The following is an 18,585-nucleotide window of genomic DNA, read 5'->3' as shown; positions in this document are numbered from 1 at the left end:
ACGCATATTCGTTCATTTGAAAGACGAAGAAGTGAGCAAATAATTTCTGATTACAGAATCTTTTTTCTTTCTTTCTTTTTTTTTTTTTTTTAAGGCAAAAGTGTCAGAGAGTACTTGAGAGTCATTCAGAGCCGTTGAAGTAGACTTTGGGAGTTTGATTTCTGTATTATTCCATTTGTCAACCGCATTTTCTGAGGAGCCTGTCAGGCACTGATATGAAGGTGCTGGTGATAGGAAGGGCAGGAGGGAGCCCCCACCTCCCCGAAGCTTGTAGTCTAATCATAATCATAAGATCAGGTTCCCACTTTTTCCTAGAACAAAATTTATCGTCCTGGCTACTCAAAATCAGGGGCCAGGTGTCATTAAAAAAACAAAACAGCTCCACACCCACACACTGGGACCTGTATCATGGCATTTACTGTGGGCAGACGTAAGTGAAGTGGGGAAAAGTTGGTGTGTTTGTGATAGCTTTGTAGGTTGACCACATGTGACTCTACAAGAATCAAATCGAGAAGCCATTCTTGTTAAGCATAAAATTCTTCCTTAAATTTAGCTTCAATAGACAATAGTCATGCGTACATTTTATTATTGAAATCAAGAAATAAATGATGAGGGCCGGCCCTGTGGCCGAGTGGTTAAGTTCGTGTGCTCTGCTTCGGTGGCCCAGGGTTTCGCTGGTTGGAATCCTGGGTGCGGACGTGGCACCACTTGTCAGGCCACACTGAGGTGGTGTCCCACATGCCACAACTGGAAGGACCCACAACTGGAATTACACAGCCATGTACCGGGGCTCTTGGGGAGAAAAAGGAAAAGTAAAATCTTTTAAAAAAACAAAAAAGAAAAGAAATAAATGATGAAATTTTTTTAATGACTTTTGCATCATTTTCTTGTCTTTCTGGCATTTTCCGGCCTGTTTTCACCATGCCAAAGACTAGGCCCTTCAGTATATGTACTGCTTCATTCTGGTGGCAGATGTAACTATTGGGTGAACTTTGGGAGGGAGTGATTGAGAGGAGGAATCAAAAAGGGTTGGCTCTCTTTAGGAATTGCCCTGAAAGTGTTATTCATGCCGTCAACATGGCACCTTTTGTGGGTAGCTTGGCTTTTTGACTTATCCTGATGGACGCTGTGTTCTTTTTTTTTTTTTTAAAGATTTTTTTTTTTTATTTTTCCTTTTTCTCCCCAAAGCCCCCTGGTACATAGTTGTATATTCTTCGTTGTGGGTCCTTCCAGTTGTGGCATGTGGGACGCTGCCTCAGCGTGGTTTGATGAGCAGTGCCATGTCCGCGCCCAGGATTCGAACCAACAAAACACTGGGCCACCTGCAGCGGAGTGCGCGAACTTAACCACTCGGCCACGGGGCCAGCCCCACGTCGTGTTCTTTTTTTAACGAGTGGATTTCTCTGCCTCTTATCAGGAGTTGTCTGCTAGAGGGTATAGTGTGCTAAATTGTACACCTAAAAAGGATTGCTGTCGCATGAGATCTAACAAAGGGATGTGTGTTCTTTCCTTACTGGAGGGGTTTTATTCTGGGAAGCGTCAAGAAGAATTGATGCAGGAAGAACATCCACTGGCCTCAAGGAGTCTTGCTCAGTCTGTAGTTGGCTTGCTACTCTGGCCAAGTTAGGTCACCACATTTCTTTCTTTGTATAATAAGACGGTTGTACTTTAAAATCTATGAGATTATACGACACTAAGTAGAGACATCAAATTATTGGCTTCCAAGTAGCTCTGCCCCAGGCAATTTGCTGGTTAAGCAGTAGGAGGAAATAAGCCAAATAGCAGTGTGTGTGTGTGTGTGTGAGTGAGTGTGAGTGAGTGTGTGTTAGAATGAAACACGTCTCACTTGAAAGCTAACTAGGTAATAAATTGGTTAGTCAAAACCAAGGACAAGAAAATAGGGCTTGTGACTAAGTAGGTCATCACAGAGAGCGTTTAATAAGGATTTTTCTGGTGGGGGGTGAATTCACAAAATGCCTCAGGGAGTTTGGAAAGCTGTGATGCAAATAAAAGGTCAGGAGACCTGAGGGAGGAGACCTGGGGGACCCAGGTGTGTAGGTGGAGGGGGGCCTGGCTGTCTGGGCTGGAGGCAGTCCCCAGGGAGCGTGCCAGGGAGCCTGGGGCTGCCTGGGCTCCGTGGATAACTTGGAGGAGAAATCTCTGTTTCCCAAGGTGAATCTTGATATTGTACATGTTGTGAAGTTGAGCTCTGGGTATTTCCACATTCTGGACTACTTTCTGTTAATTTGTTTTTATTGCGGTAGCTTTGGTTTATAACATTATATAAATTTCAGGTGTACATCGTTATATATTTCGATTTCTGTGTAGATTACATTGTTCACCACCCACAGACTAAGTACAATCCATCACCACACACATGTGCCTAATCACCCCTTTCACCCTCCTCCTTCCCTTTTTGTTAGTTTTTGACCATGGTGGGTACAGGGTTTAGAATGCCGTTGCTTATCATGAACGCAGAGAGGAGGACTAGATGCAAAGGAATGTAAGCAAGGTAACAGCTAGGTCAGCATGGGGTCGAGAGGAAGAGAGTTACGTATTTTGGAAGAAATATAAAAGTGAAGCAGGCAGTGGAGGCTTCACATTCGGCTTCACCGAACCCGGCTCATTTCATAGCCGGAAATCTGGACGCAGACTCGACTTTTGTCGGAGGCCTGACGCCTTGCAAATGTATGCTGTTGTTTGAGGGGGATGGAGAAACAGTATGGAACAACTTGATACATTCATTCTGTGGCTACATTCATTACCCAAGTGTGGAGGATAGCAGAGCAGCGTAAACTAACGAACTGAACTGTTAGTTCAGTGTAAACAGCACTGTTTTAATTCCAAGTTCTTGTGAATTGGATTAGGTTTTTGGGTGCAGAGGCTGATAGCTTGCAGAAGATTAGTTCTCATAAGAGTGGTTGTGTTATCAGTGTTAGATAAGCCTGAAAAAAGCCTTACAGATTTCTATTTGTAGAATTTGCTCTGGAGAACCCTAACAAGTAGAGTGTTTAAATGATTGAACAAGTTCAAAACGTGAGAACTCACTGGGCTACAGTATATAGCTAAGTGACTGCTCGAGTCTGTGCGGTTTCATGCTCGCGTATTCAGTCAGAGCAGTGATTAGATAAACACACCTGAAAACATACATGGTTTAGTTGGAAGTTAGAACAGAACAAAGAACCGCTTGAGGACCACACGTTGGGGAATGCAGAGCATTTTCTGGAATGAGTTCCACTGGAGCAAACAGCTGCCACCCTCATCCTGTTCCACATTAATGTTTGCACAGTCCTTGACTTTTATTACATCAGGCCTGGAAAAGCCAGCTTCGCAAAGATAGGATGTCATCGAAAGGAATGTGGTGCGATCTAATGTTGAAACTGTGAACTCCCTCGAGCGCCAGTTTGCCCGGTGTCCTGTAAACGTCCAGTATCTGTGTGGTTCCCTCAGAAATTTAAAAAAGCCTGCCCTGCCTCTGTTTCCTGTGCAGACTTTCCCATGACCCCCCTCCTCCCTGTTGTCTGTAGTATTTCATCCCCATTTTCTGTTGCACACGCTTTAGGAAGTCAGTCTGCTGGTGGAGGAAGGGGCCACCGGGTGCAGGGGCGGTGGTCATGGGGTCTTTTGGAGAAACCCTTGTGCTCTCAGCCTGGGCTGGCCTGGCTCAGTAAGCATCCAGTGCCTGTGTGCTCTCTAGGGCCTGTGCCTCTCCAGGTCTGTGGTGGGAGTTGGCTTTCTCATTGTGAGCCACTTCTCCCGAGTTAGGTTTCTTGTCCCTTCGGTTTGTCACTGCTGGACCATTTGCTTTCCATCTTTTCAATATTGTTGCCATTTCTCATCTACCGTCAAGAGTTGTTCTCTCTTGTACTTTTTGGCTTTGTAGATTTCTTATACCTTTTCTGTCCTTTGGTGGGAGTAAAGGAAACAGGTTTGACCTGCCTTGTTTAGTTGGACCGGGGGAAGTTATTTAATCTTTGTAAACTTGTATTTATTGATCTATAAAATATGGATGATAGTGTCCAACTTGCAGGTGATTTGAAGGTGCCTTGTGCCAGATACTTAGTAGATGTTTAGTAAGCAGCAGTGGCTAATGTTACTATGGTCATAGCATTTGTTATTTGAACAAACAAGACAATGGCAATAGGTAGGGAGGGAAGTGAACACGTTTCTTGTGTGGGTGAATAAAGTGGGGAAGACAGGAGACAGCTTTTGGAAATGAGGAAAATAGCTTGGGTTGAGATATGTTGAATTTGAACTGCCATCAGGATGCCAGATGAACATATTATAAAAGGGATTGGAATTCTTGTCTGGCCCCCAAGGAGTGGCAGGGCAGTGGTGGACTTTAGTTTAGCAATCACTGGGTTTTATCTCAGAAAGATATGGTTTGGGAAGAGGTAAGGGCTTCAACCTTGTGATATACCTACTTTAAGAGCTTGTTAGAAAAGGGAGCCATCTAGGTTGCAGAAAGCTAAGAGTGAGGGAGAGAGGAAGTGGAACCTATTGTCAGAGTTGTTTTATGGACGATTAAGTAGGAGGCATTTTCACGGTCACTGCCTGGCTGTTTAGACCTAGTAGAGGCAGTAATGGTAGCCAAGTCCGGACTAAGACTTGAAGGTCCCACCTCTGCCTCCAGCTAGAGGTGTGATACTTTGCAAGACCCTTTCCCAGTTGGGCCTCCATTACTTTATTTGTTTAAAAAAAATGCCTTGAGTACCCTTCTGAGATTTTATGTCCTGTACATCCAGGCAAATGGCTGTATCTGAGAGAATTCACTCTCTACTGGGTGGGCCTCCAGTGTGGACATTAGTCAGCCATGAGGGTGTTTTCTAGAAGCATACACAGTGAAGTCCTAAGAGAAGCAGTCTTGTCTTTATTTACTTGAGGGTTGCGTGTACCTTAGGGCATTTAGACGAGGGCTGAGGAGAAGCCCTTGGATTGGCTATTAGGAGGTCTTTGGTGACTTCTGCTGACCTTCATGAGGATGGAGGGGTTTGGAGCCTGGGTGTAGTGGGCGGCATGGAGAGTTGATCAGACATAGAGGTGAAATGGGTAGTGATGGCAGAGTAAGTTTGAGCTTGGAACGCTTTTTGTAAGCAGTCAGTTTCAGTACCTTGGTGGGGGCAAACTGGGGCATTGTTGATGGAAAAGTGGGATGAGGTGAACTTTCTGGAAAGCTACCTGCAGTTCTCTTACATTTCTTCTCATTTTGACCTGGTGACAACTTCCCTGCAGAATGGGAGCTTCTAATCTAGTTGAGTCCTATATACCAAACATAGAGCTGTCTTCTTGAAATATATCGTTTTGGGAAATCCCCACTCCTCTTACTTTCTCTAGTAGCCAAGAAGTTCTCCTTTGCTGTGGCTCCATGCCTCCTGGGCCATGTTTGCATACTAGCTCTCTCCTGAGTTCTGTGTGAGTTCTCCAGCCCTTACCCTTTTCTGCTCCAAATAAAAGACGCCTGGTTTCTTACCGAACTTGAAGAGAGGGGTCAGACCAATGCTCCCTTAAGTTACAGCAGATCGTTGCAGGTCATATTTAATTTGTGTTTTGCTGCTTCAGTATATTTTTCTACCATGTATATTCAAATTCATTTCTTTCACAATGCATTCTTCTTCCTAAAATACCTAGCTGTAATTCCCAGGATTCCTATCTTGTGACCTTTATCCGTTTTGCATTTTAATTCTGTCCCCCAAAGTGCAACCTTAAACTGTCCCCCTTCTTTTTATTATTGTCATGCATTTTAAGTGCCTTTTACAGGTGAGTTTCTTATTACAGGTAGATTTATGCTTGTTCCTTTTAAGGGCCTCATAAAACAAAAGAAAGAACAAAATGTTATCCTCACTTCCAGGATTAGCAGTTTCCCGTGAGTAAATGTGTTCACTGAACCCTCACAGTTTGTGGTCAAAGTGTAATATTAATGAAGTCTCACAGGTGAGGGAGAGACGGGAAATAGTGCTGCCACGTAAAGATGAAAGTCTCGAGGGTGTCATGAACCACACAAAGGGATCACCCGTAACATATGAATGATGTGGACATGTATCGACCATTTCTTGAGGTCCAGATTCCTTTAAGAATCTGGTGAAACCTTTTTTACTCCTTCCAGAGAACAGCTGAAGCCCACACACTTCCACCCATACACTCATCCTTATTGTACCTGAGATTCTAGGAGGTGCATTTTCCCCCTGCAGCTCCTTCATGGCCTCCCAATTAAGCGCGCTCTATACCTGCGCTGCCCAGTACAGTACTCATGTAGCAGTTGAAATTTAAACGAATTAAAGTTAAAAATTCAGTTCCTTACTTGGACCAGCCACATTTCAAGTGCTCAGTAGCCACATGTGCTTAGTAACTAGTGTATTGGACAGCACAGATGGAAAACATTTCCATCATTGCAGAAAGTTCTGTTGGGTCATGCTGCTCTATACTTTCAGAGTGGTTTAAGAAGGTTTAGTTCCTTAACCAAATCTGTTTTTTCTCCTCTCTCCTCCTTTCCCACTCTCTCCACCACTATTAATGATTAACTAGTGTACTTAACTACAGAGGTGCCCTGTTTTAAGCAAAACTGAGAGTATATATTTCTTAAAAGTTTAATTAGATGACTCATCTTCAAAAAAGTATACTTATTGAAATGGGTTCTTTAAATAGGGCGAGCTGCTCTGACATCGTGACAGTGTAGTTTCATTGACAGTGTTCTCCATCTCTAGTTGTCTTTCTGTGGGACAGTGCTCAGTGGTCAACTAGATAATTTATTTCACCTGACAAGTTGTGCTTCCAAGCTGGTCTCTTCCTATGGTACTTTGCTTAATTCTTTCTTTTTTTGTTGTTGACTTCTTGTAGAAATAGCACCCATGAGACTTAATGACTTCCTTGACTTGCTTTTTACTCATACACTTCAGCGAGACAACCAGGAAGACTGGAAACAGAGTGGAACTAATTAGGCTAAGTGAGACACGCTGATATTAAGATATAAGGAAATAAATACAGCTCAAGCGAAAATAGAAATAATTTAAAGATTATCCATGCTTTTTTTCCCCTTGGTTAGTGTCTTTGAGTCTCAGTTTCTCAAGCTATGAAATGAAATGCAGTTAAGTGGTATGTCTCTAGTTAGGATACTTGGGGTAAATGCAAAAGGACCGTGTGATTTTGAAAAAAAAAATCTGTTCCTGAATTTAAACCAGGAGTGATAAATTCAATTTGAGGTTTTGTAAGTGAGAACTATAGTCAGGGGGTTACAGAGTAAATGTTTCAAAATTTGAAATTTTGAGAAAAGCAGTTTAGAAACCCAGCCCACTCTCCCTGTGGCGGCTTATTAGAGGAATGTTGTTTTCACCATTTCCCAGCTCCCTGTGGTAGTCCATAGTACTTATTTTAAAGTGGTTTTCTCCTTAGACTTGCAAGTAAGAATCAATTTTTTTGTCCCTTCCCACACATTGTAATAGACCCCAAAAATAGAATGGGGGAAGAGCTGATTGAATAGAGAAAGAAAGCATTGTAAGTGCCTAAAATACAAACAGAAAAATAAGAATAGAATAACAAGACTAAAGGGGGAAGTGATTTACTCTTTGTTCTTAGTTTAGGATTTATTTGGTTCCTCACCATTTGTCAAGTTTGGTACAAGATATTATAGAACAAAAAAGGACAAATGAATGGATCGAATTAGGTGTTGTGTGCCCCTCCCAGGGAGCTGACATTGTAGTTAGGAAATAGACACCTACGCAGCTGACGGTGGTGAGAGCCTAGGTGAGTGAGAGCTGTAATAGACGTGGAAATGATTATGAGAGTGAAGAAGAGAGGAAGGTTAGGTTTCTGGGGGTGGCCATAGAAGGCTTCTTGGGTGAGGTGATGGGAACTAGGCCTTTGGATAGCTAGGCTTTTCTTAGCTGTTGAGGTGTAGGGAGGAGCCTCTCAGGCCACCATAAGGGCCTGAGCAAAGGCTGGACAGTAAATGCCTTTGATGGGTGTGGGCATGGTGAGTCGTAGGGATATAATTGGGGAAGGCTTGTAAAGTAGGGTTGGATATTTTTTTGAATGCCATGCTCAAAACCTTATATAATAAAACCTTATATAATGAAGAAATAAACAGTTTAGTTATCTGTAAGCATGGAGGCAATTAGATCCATCATCAATAAAAAATGTCTACCTTTAATCCATACAAACATTCCTGTTAGAGATTTATATTTTCCATGCTTGGGTGTGCCTTCCCCATGGTTTATTGTAGTGGTCGGCTTTGGAAGCCAGCAGGGGTTTGGAGAGGGCCAGAGAAAAGGGTACTGCTGATAAACTGTCCCTAAACAATTGGTGGTGCAATGAAAGTATACAGTAGAAAAGCTGGCAGATAGTGTTAGGAACAGGAAAGCGTTGATACGCAGTGTTCTCTTTTCTCTTTAGTTTTGAGGTATCTGCTGAAAACATGGTTCATTTTCTTTCCTGCCAGTGACTACTTATCCAACTGCCCATTCAGGTTAGTGTGTGCCATAGACAACATACGTGGGTGCCAGCACATGGTACTGTAATCCTCAGGTAGGATCTACTGGGCTGTACCTGGTTTATTTAAAGGGACACTGCTGAAGGCACAAGGAGATCATTTGTGGTTCTATGTAAATCTAATTTTGGGGTCTTACTGCTAATTCTTAGGCTATATATATTTATGTGTGTGTGTGTATCTATAAATATCTGAATTCTTTAGATGTAACTCACATACCATAAAATTCACTCTTTCAGATCTAAACAGTTCAGTGGTTTTTAGTATATTCACAAAGTTGTGCACTACTAATTCCAGAATATTTTTATCACTTCCCCCACCCCCAGAGAAACCCAGTACCCATTAGCAGTCACTCCCCATTTACCTCTCCCTGCCCCTTCTCTGGAACCACGAATCTACTTTCTGTCTCCGGATTTGCCTATTCTGAACATTTCATATAAATGGAATCATATAATATGCGAGCTTTTGTATGTGGCTCTTGCTTAGAATGTTTTTGATGTTCATCTGTGCTCTATCAGTACTTCACTCCTTTTTATGGCTGATTGATCTTCCCTTGTGTGGATATGGCACATTTTGTTTATCTGTTCACCAGTTGATGGACATTTGAGTTGTTTCCACTTTTTGGCTATTATCAATAATGCTGCTATGCATATTCATGTACAAGTTTTTGTGTGGACATATGTTTTCATTTCTCTTAGGTATATACCTAACAGAGGAATTGCTGGGTCATATGGTAACTCTATGTTTAACTTTTCATTTTAGATTGGCACCTGAGCTAACAGCTGTTGCCAGTCTTTTTTATTTTCCTTCTTCTCCCCAAAGCCCCCCCAGTACGTAGTTGTATATTCTAGTTGTAGGTCCTTCTGGTTGTGCTAACTTTTTGAGGAACTGCCAGGTTGTTTTCCATTATCATTGCCCCATTTTACCCACCAACAGTGAATGAGGGTGCCAGTTTCTCCACATCTTCATCAACGCTTGTTTGTCTTTTTGGTTATAGCCATCCTAGTGGGTGTGAAGAGGTATCTCATTGTAGTTTTGATTTGCATTTCCCTACTGGCTAATGATGTTGACCATTTTTGCCCATTTTTAAATTGGGTTGTTTATTTTATTGATGAGTTGTAAGAGTTCTTTATATATTCTCGATATAAGTCCTTTATCAGATGTATGGTTTGCAAGTATTTTCTCCCATTCTGTGGGTTGTCTTTTCACTTTCTTGACAGTGTCCTTTGAAGCACGAAAGATTTTTACTTTGGGGCCGGCTCCGTGGCTGAGTGGATAAGTTCGCGCACTCTGCTGCGGCAGCCCAGGGTTCGGATCCTGGGCGCGGACATGGCACCGCTCGTCAGGCCACGTTGAGGCGGCGTCCCACATCCCACAACTAGAAGGACATGCAACTAAGATATACAACTGTGTACAGGGGGGGTTTGGGGAGATAAAGCAGGAAAAAAAAAAAAGGATTGGCAACAGTTGTTAGCCCAGGTGCCATGCCATTAAAAAAAAGAAGATTGGCAACAGTTGTTAGCCCAGGTGCCAATCTTTAAAAAAAAAGTTTTTTACTTTGATGAAGTTCAGTTTATCTATTTTTTCATTCGTTGCTTGTGTTTTTAGTGTCATACTGAGTTTTTTTTTAATGTAATCTGACTTACAGAAAAATTTAGGAAGCGATTATCCTTGAGGTCTGGTGGACAGCAGTGTTTGAAGAAAATTTAAAAGAAAATCGTTTCCATTTCATTTTAATTGCATCAGTCAATCAAGCTAGGCTTTAAATGAAAATGAAACTTTAAAAAATGCTTTTGATATTAAAAAGAAATTATGACTTTGCAACCAAATCAGAACTTTGAAGATTGAACTTGGTATTGATCATTTTAAGTTTTCTTGTACACTTTAATATAAAATTGTAAACTTTTACCTGGTGTGATCATGTTGTGCATACTATTTGGGTTTACCACTCAACAGTGTATTTCTACAGTCCCACGTCTCTGTGTCTCCTGAAGGTGTGCACAGCATCCCCCAATTAGGCATTCAGGTCATTTCCATTCGCCCTACTGTGAACAATCTCGCGAATTTTCATTTTCTTTCTTTTTGAGAAAAGATGGTTTTAGAATAGTATGGGGATGTATTTTTTGGTATAGTCTAGAAAATTGACAACTGGGGGAAAAGTATGGGCATTTTTTTAAAAATTATTTTTTCCTTTTTCTCCCAAAGCCCCCCGGTACATAGTTGTGCATTTTTAGTCCTGGGTCCTTCTAGTTGTGGCATGTGGGACGCCGCCTCAACATGGCCTGATGAGTGGTGCCACATCTGTGCCCAGGATTCGAATTGGCAAAACCCTGGGCCGCCGAAGCAGAGCGCTCGAACTTCACCCCTTGGCCACGGGGCTGGCCCCCCAAGTATGGGCATTTTTATAATGGTATAATACGTTTCCATGTAGCTGTATCTTTTTAGAGAGCATGTTTCGTTTTTATTAGACATAGTAAGTGTGCTGATTTCAGTATTACCTCTGTGCATAGAGGTACGTGCAGGTGCAGGACGTGTTAGGGGCACAGGGGCAGGAGCTTCAGTGGGAGACGAGGTCTGGCTGCATCTACAAGGGCGAGCAGCAGTTAGCCAGGTAGCAAGAGGAGGGGTTCAAAGGGAGCGAGGTGAAGCATGGAGCCACGGAGTATCTTACTGCAGGATCAAGTATGAGGCCTGAGAGCTGTGATTTTCAGTCCCAAAGCCAGCTGACACCGGAGGTAGTTGAGAGGGATGGTAAGGGCATCCTTGGAAGCTCTGCCTGACACCTTCCTCTTCCCCTCACAGCAGCCAGTTACAGAAGGACTCCATATCTGATCAGGTTGCCCGATGCTGAAGCTATTTCAGGGTTCCCATTACTGTGAGGGGATAGGCAGAAATCCTTCTCGTGGCTTCTAAGGCCTTGCCCACTCCGGGCGTCTCCCTCCAGTGCCATCCGCACAGCACTCTTCTTTTTCTCCAGGCTCCAGGTGCTTGAGCCTACCTTGGGCTCTCCCAGTATGGGCCACACTACCTTGGCAGGGCCTTGGCCTGGCCTGGTCCCACTTCCTGGTTCCAGCTCCCTCCCCTCTTCCCACAGTTTTCTCCTCCTGCTGCTGAGCTTGCCTTGGGTCAGAGTTACCTCCCTGCAGTGGAATCTGACCTTGGTGAGGCTGCATTCTAAGGACAGCATGCAGCTGAAATGATCCTTGAGACATTGCTTTGGAGCAGCGCACACTGGAAACTGGTGTGAGGACTCTCACTAACACAGTGGAACGCAGCCCAGCTTTCCTGGGGGCTGGAAGTGACCACTTTTTCTTTAACTGAGTGGCCAGTGAAGTTGCTGGCTGTATTAGAGGATCGTGTTGTATGAAAATGAAGTCCCCCTGATGGCTGGACTCACGCAGCTCCCTGAGCTGCTCCATGAGATGCTTACGTGGGGCCTGGGCCCGACTGAGGGAGCCGCAGGCTTACACATCGATCTCTCTGTCGCTGAGGGAGACGCGGGGCACGCTCCCCTGCACTATTTAAGCTGTTCTTTGGTTTTGGATTGAGTGTGAATTGTTGTTCTCTGTACCATATACCTCTCAGTTGTAGGCCTTGCCACAGTTGTAAGGCACGTGGGTTTTGTGCGGCTTGTCACCTCCCCCAACTACAAGCTCCACAAGGCAGGGACTGGGTGTGGCTTGCACCCTCAGTGTCTGGCACACAGGAGGCGCTCACTAGGTGCTTGTTGAAAAACTGCTTTCCTGCCCGCTCCATGGAACGCTAGGTCTCTGGGGAGATGCTTCAGAGTTCTGCAGACATTTGATTTACAGTTCATTTCAAACATCTTTAAACTATCAAACCTCTAATAAAACTTAGGCACACTCAGATGTGCTTTATACGACCTGCCAATGGATTGAATACTATTAGTTGCGTCAGGTTAACTCATTTTTGTGCAGATCTTGAAACAAAGCAAGCAGTTGAAAGACTTACCATTGCAACTACTTATTTTCGTTATACCTGCAGGGGCAACAGGAAAACCCTCAGAAATCACTGTGAAGGCAGCTGAGCCTAGTGGGTTAGGTGCTGGGCTTTAGAGCAGTCAGTCGGCTGCATTCACATCTCACTCCCACCTTTTACTAGCTCTGTGACCTCGAGCAAGGTGTGTAACCTCTCTGAGTCAGTGTCCTCATTTGTAGTGTAGGGCTAATGAGAGACTTGTTGTGAGCAGTGAATGCAGTGGAGCAGAGTAAATGGCTTACAGGACTCAGTCAGTGTTAGCTGTTGCAGTTGTCGTTGTTATTGTTATTTTATCTTTAACCCCAAAAGTCACGATTTTGAAGAGTCTCTTTTTTGGATTGGTTGAATTTATAAGTTAAGTCCCGCAAAATTTCTAAGTCCCACAAAAATGCCCTGTGCTTTACAAAAGCAAGGGAGGGGAGTTGGGAAGACCTCTTTGGTTTAGCCAGAGAGAGGCTAGCACAGCTCCGCACGGTTGCCACTGGGAAGCCTTCACGTTGAATTTATCCTTAGGGCTAGGATCCTTGGCTGCCTAGTGTCTCCTGCATAATCCTCTCCTTTGTTCTGCTCAAGACTCTCAGTGAAATGTGATTTAAGAAAGGGACATAAAAGAAACCTTTCCATAAAACTGCCAGTGAAGCCTTCTTCATGCATTCATTCCACAGAAACTTTCTGCGCTCCCGTAATGAGCGTGGCACTGTGGTGAGTGTTGTCCACATCCCAGTGAATCTTCCCAACTGCCCTAGAGATGCGTACTGTTGTCCTCGTTGTCCCGGGAGCTTCAGGATGTCAAGTAGCTTGCCCAGGGTCTACGTTCCTGGCCCTTGGCAAGAGCAGCTTCTATTTGGTCACGAGAAAGTTTTCCCCTCTGCCTTGGCTGCCCAAAAGCTTCCCCACACTATGTCCTGCGTTGGCCTTAGCCCAACTCTTCCTGTGTCGTGCTGGTGTCCCTCCTCCACGTGGCTCGTCTTTTTCCTTGTTTGTCTTAGCTGCATTTTATTCTATAGGATGTGATTATTCTAAGCCACTCAAAATTTGGGGGCCGGCCCCGTGGTTGAGTGGTTGGGTTCGTTCACTCCGCTTTGGAGGCCCAGGGTTTTGCCAATTTGGATCCTGGCCGTGGACATGGCACCGCTCATCAGGCCACACTGAGGTGGCGCCCCACATAGCACAACTAGAAGGACCTACAACTAGAATATACAACTATGTACCTGGGGGGCTTTGGGGAAAAGAAGAAGAAAAAAAGAAGATTGGCAACAGTTGTTAGCTCAGGTGCCAATCTTTAAAAAAAAAATTGGGGCAAATTTTGAAGAATGAATGAAACATTTTACATTTCATCTTAATAAAATTTTACAGCTGTCTGATTGTGAAACTTACAAAAGAAGGATGGGCAGGTGAGAAACTGAAAAAACTAGGATTAAAGTGTACTGTTTGATTCTAGAACTTTTTTTAGGCTGAGAAAGGTCATGGACAGCTTTCAGGTATAGTTTTCCTTTTAAATTAAGAATCTAGCTGCTAATAGAAGTCAGATATTTCTTTCACCTTTTAATTCTTGTTTTTACTATTAAAATTATAAAAACAAATTCAATATACATTGGCTAAGGTGAGCTTTCTAATTTTTTCTTTCCAGATAATGATGATGCTTGAACTGAATAATTAAGGTAAGATTTATGACCTATGGAGTGTGCTTTTCTTACACAGATTTCTTTGTAGAATTTAGCTGAATTGCTAAAGTCATGTTTTAACCTTGGTGAACATTTTTGCCTTTGGGCAGTCATTGCAGACTGCAGAGTATAAAAGACTTCGCATTGCATTTGAAGGTAAGTTCTGAAAATAACATGGTAGGATACCTTTATTCATTCAGCTTACACTAAAGAAGTTTCAAAGGGTTTTGCCGTTTTGGGATAAGAAAAAGGAAACATTTTTAATGTCCATAAGCTAATTATGGTTATGTTAGTGTTTAGATTGCATGAAGCTAGCTTTTGTTAGATTCAGTGGGAAATAAGATGGTTTGTATAATTACCCATATCACCATATAGGTTTATAGCCAACTCTGCAGTTAGAATCAAAGAAATGTTTGTGTGTTTATTAGTTTTTAGCAAATGCCAACATACTCCCAAATAGGATGTCTCGGAGGCCCCGAATTATAGATGTGAAATGTAAAATATTGTACCCTGTTTCCTGGTGTATGGGTCTAGCATACCTCAAATTTGTTTGATCAGAATAATGGCACAAATTAGGATATTCCGCATTACTATGAAAGAAGAAAGGAACTATCAAAGTGTCCTGATAAGATTATGTGACAAATCCTGAGGAATTTCTAAAACTTAATTTGGTAGATGTGTGCAACCAGTCATCTGGGTGGAGGTTGTTAGACTGCGTAATCTGCTTTATAATTTGATATAAAGAACCTGACAGTTCAGTGCTGTCCAATACAGCTTTGTCCAGTTAAGGCAGTTAGAGACTTATCAAAATACTGGGATATATGATAGACTGGAATTAGGCACATCTGTTACACCCTCATGACACAGCACGGAACTTTTGTGTTTATGTATCTTAAAAATTCTGTGAGAGGAGCAACCTTGGGCTGGGGGCTGCTGGGGAAGGTTCCCAGTGCTGGTGATGAGCGAGCTGAGCCGTCCTGAGGGCCCAGCAGTGAGTTAGGTGAAGGCGGGTGGCATCACCAGCAGAGGCAGCAGCGTGTGCCAGGGCGAAGGCAAGGGAGGAGGCGTGAGCTGAGCAAGTAGGATTGAATTTCACTTCCACCTGACTGCATTTCCAAAGGACGGAAGCCAAGAATGGGCAGCAGGGCTGGGTATTCTGCCTTAGGAGTTGGGCTTAGACCTGACTCTCTAGAGAACCACTGAGGAATGGTCAGGAGGGAGCATTAGACAGATGCTTCCCCTGTGTCAGAATAGTTGGTGTGCTTTTTTGGTTTTGTTACTCTTTTTTCTATAATTTGAAGTTGTTTAAGCAAGATAGCAAAAAATTAAAGGAACTGATTTAGCACATTGTTACCTCTGTGAGGAAATTAAGGGGCTTGAGATTGTTTCAGTTTCCTCTCTAAGATTAATTTAGTCTGGGTATGGGGAAGAGTGATCCATTGGAAGTCAAAAAAGTCTCCAAGAGGTGTGTCCTTTGATTGCCTCACACTTTTGTTGGACAATTTAAATTATATTAATTATGGCAGTAATTACTTTGGTAGTAATTTCAAAGAGCCAGTAAGAGTTACGGACAAGTTGCTACAGGTTTTACCAGAATAGTGTAGCATGTAGTTGGAAATGCAGAATTCCTACACATGACAGGAAGGGTTCAATTACAGTATACTGGGTCAGTTTTGCATATAACCAGGAGATAGCCAGCTGATGTTTGCTGCAGTGATTTTGCAATTCATCCTAGTCAGCACAACAATTATTTTTTCATGTCTTTATTACCTTCCCAGTGAGGGATTCACAGTATCTGCCTTCACGTTAATTACCATTTTGCTCTAGAGCTGTGCTGTCTAATACAGCTATGGGCTCTTTAAATGTGGCTATTTAAATTAGTTAAATAAAATTTAAAATTCAGTTCCTCACTTCCTCCAGTACACGTTAAGTGCTCAATAACCAAATGTGGCTGGTGAGTACAGATGGAGGACATCTCCATCGTTGTAGGAAATTCTGTTAGACTGCTACTTTAAAGGTTGTCTTCTTTTATAAATGTCACTATACTTAAAAGCCATTTAATACCGAAATATTTACAGATTAAATGAAAATAACTGGGGAGAAGGAAAATGGGGAGTTAGAGAGGAAACCAGATTTTCCATAAGTTTGTAATTGGGGAAGCTAGGTTTAGGGTCCGTGTGGTTTCATTGTATTACTCTCATCATTCAGAAATTTTGTGTATGTTTGAAATTTTCCATAATAAAGAATTAAAATAGAAGCCTTAAATAGAAACACTGCTGCCCCCAGCACTTAGAAGTAGCCGTCTGTAACCAGGCATCTGAAATCCCACCCCGCACAGGCGTTGCCTGTAGTGTAGACAAGTTTTAAATCCTGCTTCCCCTCAAAAACCCCATGTTTGTTTAAGGTTTATTTCATTCCCCCTCAAAACACACAAGTAACAGCACAAGCTCAGATTTGTTAAAGAGTTTGAGCTGCCCAAGTGAGTCTTGTGGGTAGAACATGCTAGATTATGTTATTATATTAAAAATGCCATTGCTGCTGACATTAATTTTACATGCTCAAAATAGTGTTCCTAATGAAGAGAATACAGTCCATTTATTCAGTGGTTGGCTTCTTTTTGTTTACAGCCAGATCAGTCAGCTTCTGTATCTGGTTTCCTGGTTACCAGCTCCTATGGTGATAGCTTTGGAGGGGAGAAAGTGGGGATCATGGAGAAAACCCCTGGCATGAGAGGAAAGCCATCAGTAAACACGGTCGCTGTGCCACCAAAGGGCTGTTTGAAGTTGTTACAGAAACTGGCCTACTTTGGTCTCCTACTGCATCTCTAACAAATGGTGGCAGGGCTTATTGTGAATAGAGAGGAACGTTTGAGAGCAGGGTGTTTGGGGTCAGACTTGGGCTTGAATGCCAGCTTCAGTCAGCTGTGACCCGAGGAAGGAGAAGAGTGAGCCCTTACCAGCTGTCTTAGGGAGTAACAGTAGGGTAGTGCCTGGCGCACGGTTGAGTGCTCAGTAAGTGAGCACAGTAGCTCTTGCTATTAGGTATTCCCTGTGCAGAAAGGAATTGGGGCTCTGTGTTTTATTTCTCTTAAACGCTGATATTCACAGAATCACGTAGAGCGATGTACAGGTCCAAAGGAATGTAATGGTGCCTTTTTATTTTACAGGGTTCTGAAGTCAGAGATCTTGAGATTAATAATGGCAGGGAAATCATCGCTTTTTAAAGTAATCCTCCTTGGAGATGGCGGAGTTGGGAAGAGTTCTCTAATGAACAGATATGTGACTAATAAGTTTGATACCCAGCTCTTCCATACAATAGGTGTGGAGTTTTTAAATAAAGATTTGGAGGTGGATGGACATTTTGTTACCATGCAGATTTGGGACACTGCAGGTCAAGAGCGATTCAGAAGCCTGAGGACGCCATTTTACAGAGGCTCTGACTGTTGCCTGCTTACTTTTAGTGTCGATGATTCTCAAAGCTTCCAGAACTTAAGTAACTGGAAGAAAGAATTCATATATTATGCAGATGTGAAAGAGCCCGAAAGCTTTCCTTTTGTGATTTTGGGGAACAAGATTGACATAAGTGAACGGCAAGTGTCTACAGAAGAAGCCCAAGCCTGGTGCAGGGACAACGGCGACTATCCTTACTTTGAAACAAGTGCAAAAGATGCCACGAATGTCGCAGCGGCCTTTGAGGAAGCGGTCCGAAGAGTGCTTGCTACTGAGGATAGGTCAGATCACTTGATTCAGACAGACACGGTCAGCCTGCACCGGAAGCCCAAGCCTAGCTCATCTTGCTGTTGATCATTAGAGAGGTTGCCCATGCGTCCTCACCAACTCACACATATACACAAATAAACACAGGGTGGAGAAGAGAGTTAGTGTTTGCAGCAATGGCTCCTGTACTCATAACATTAAACTAACCATATTGCTGCTTCATTAGCGGGTGGGAGAAGGGACGCATCCACTCACGGAAGATTCTATTTACTCAATAATGGCACCTTACATTTATAATTTGTAACGGTTGTCTAATAACGTTTAATTTAAAATGTAAGTTACAGAGCTAATGACATGACCAAGACTTTAATTATAATTAAAACAGAACACTTGAATATTGCAAAAGTTATTGTCTTTTTCCCGGGAAAATGGAGAACTACTTTTTATATGTGTATATTTTTATGTAATTAGCATTCTATTCCTGGGCCAGGGAAAAAATTACCTAAAGCAATAATGTTAGATATTAAAGATTAAAATCTAATGCTTTGCACTGCAGTTCTTTGATTACTTCATTTTCTTTAAAATTATTTACATGTTCACGCTTTCATTCTACATGTCAGAGTTGAACTCACTGGTCATCACTTGTCATTTGTGTGCCACACGTGTGCCCCCCCCCCCCAGCAGCCAGCTTTATCACTCTTGGAGGAAATACTGAGGACTGTACTTT

The 18,585-nt window shown here is 42.8% G+C and overlaps 1 protein-coding gene across 2 annotated transcripts in view; it reads left to right on the top strand.

Moving 5' to 3' along the window:
* RAB9A (RAB9A, member RAS oncogene family) overlaps positions 1 to 18,413 on the top strand; it is a 21,076-nt gene extending 2,663 nt beyond the window's left edge. The window contains exons 2-4 of one of the 2 annotated variants that reach the window (XM_046673836.1): positions 14,109 to 14,139; positions 14,253 to 14,298; positions 17,309 to 18,413. In XM_046673836.1, the coding sequence (XP_046529792.1) occupies positions 17,340 to 17,945 (606 nt within the window). In that variant the 5' untranslated portion in view covers positions 14,109 to 14,139; positions 14,253 to 14,298; positions 17,309 to 17,339 and the 3' untranslated portion in view covers positions 17,946 to 18,413. The remainder of the gene's footprint in view (positions 1 to 14,108; positions 14,140 to 14,252; positions 14,299 to 17,308) is intronic. The other variant, XM_046673835.1, reaches the window with a different exon arrangement.
* Positions 18,414 to 18,585: the final 172 nt, after the last annotated feature.

This window comes from Equus quagga, chromosome 10 (assembly GCF_021613505.1).
Source record: "Equus quagga isolate Etosha38 chromosome 10, UCLA_HA_Equagga_1.0, whole genome shotgun sequence".
Lineage (NCBI taxonomy): Eukaryota > Metazoa > Chordata > Mammalia > Perissodactyla > Equidae > Equus > Equus quagga.
Note: the sequence above shows the minus strand (reverse complement) of the source record. Positions and strands in the feature narration are given on the sequence as shown.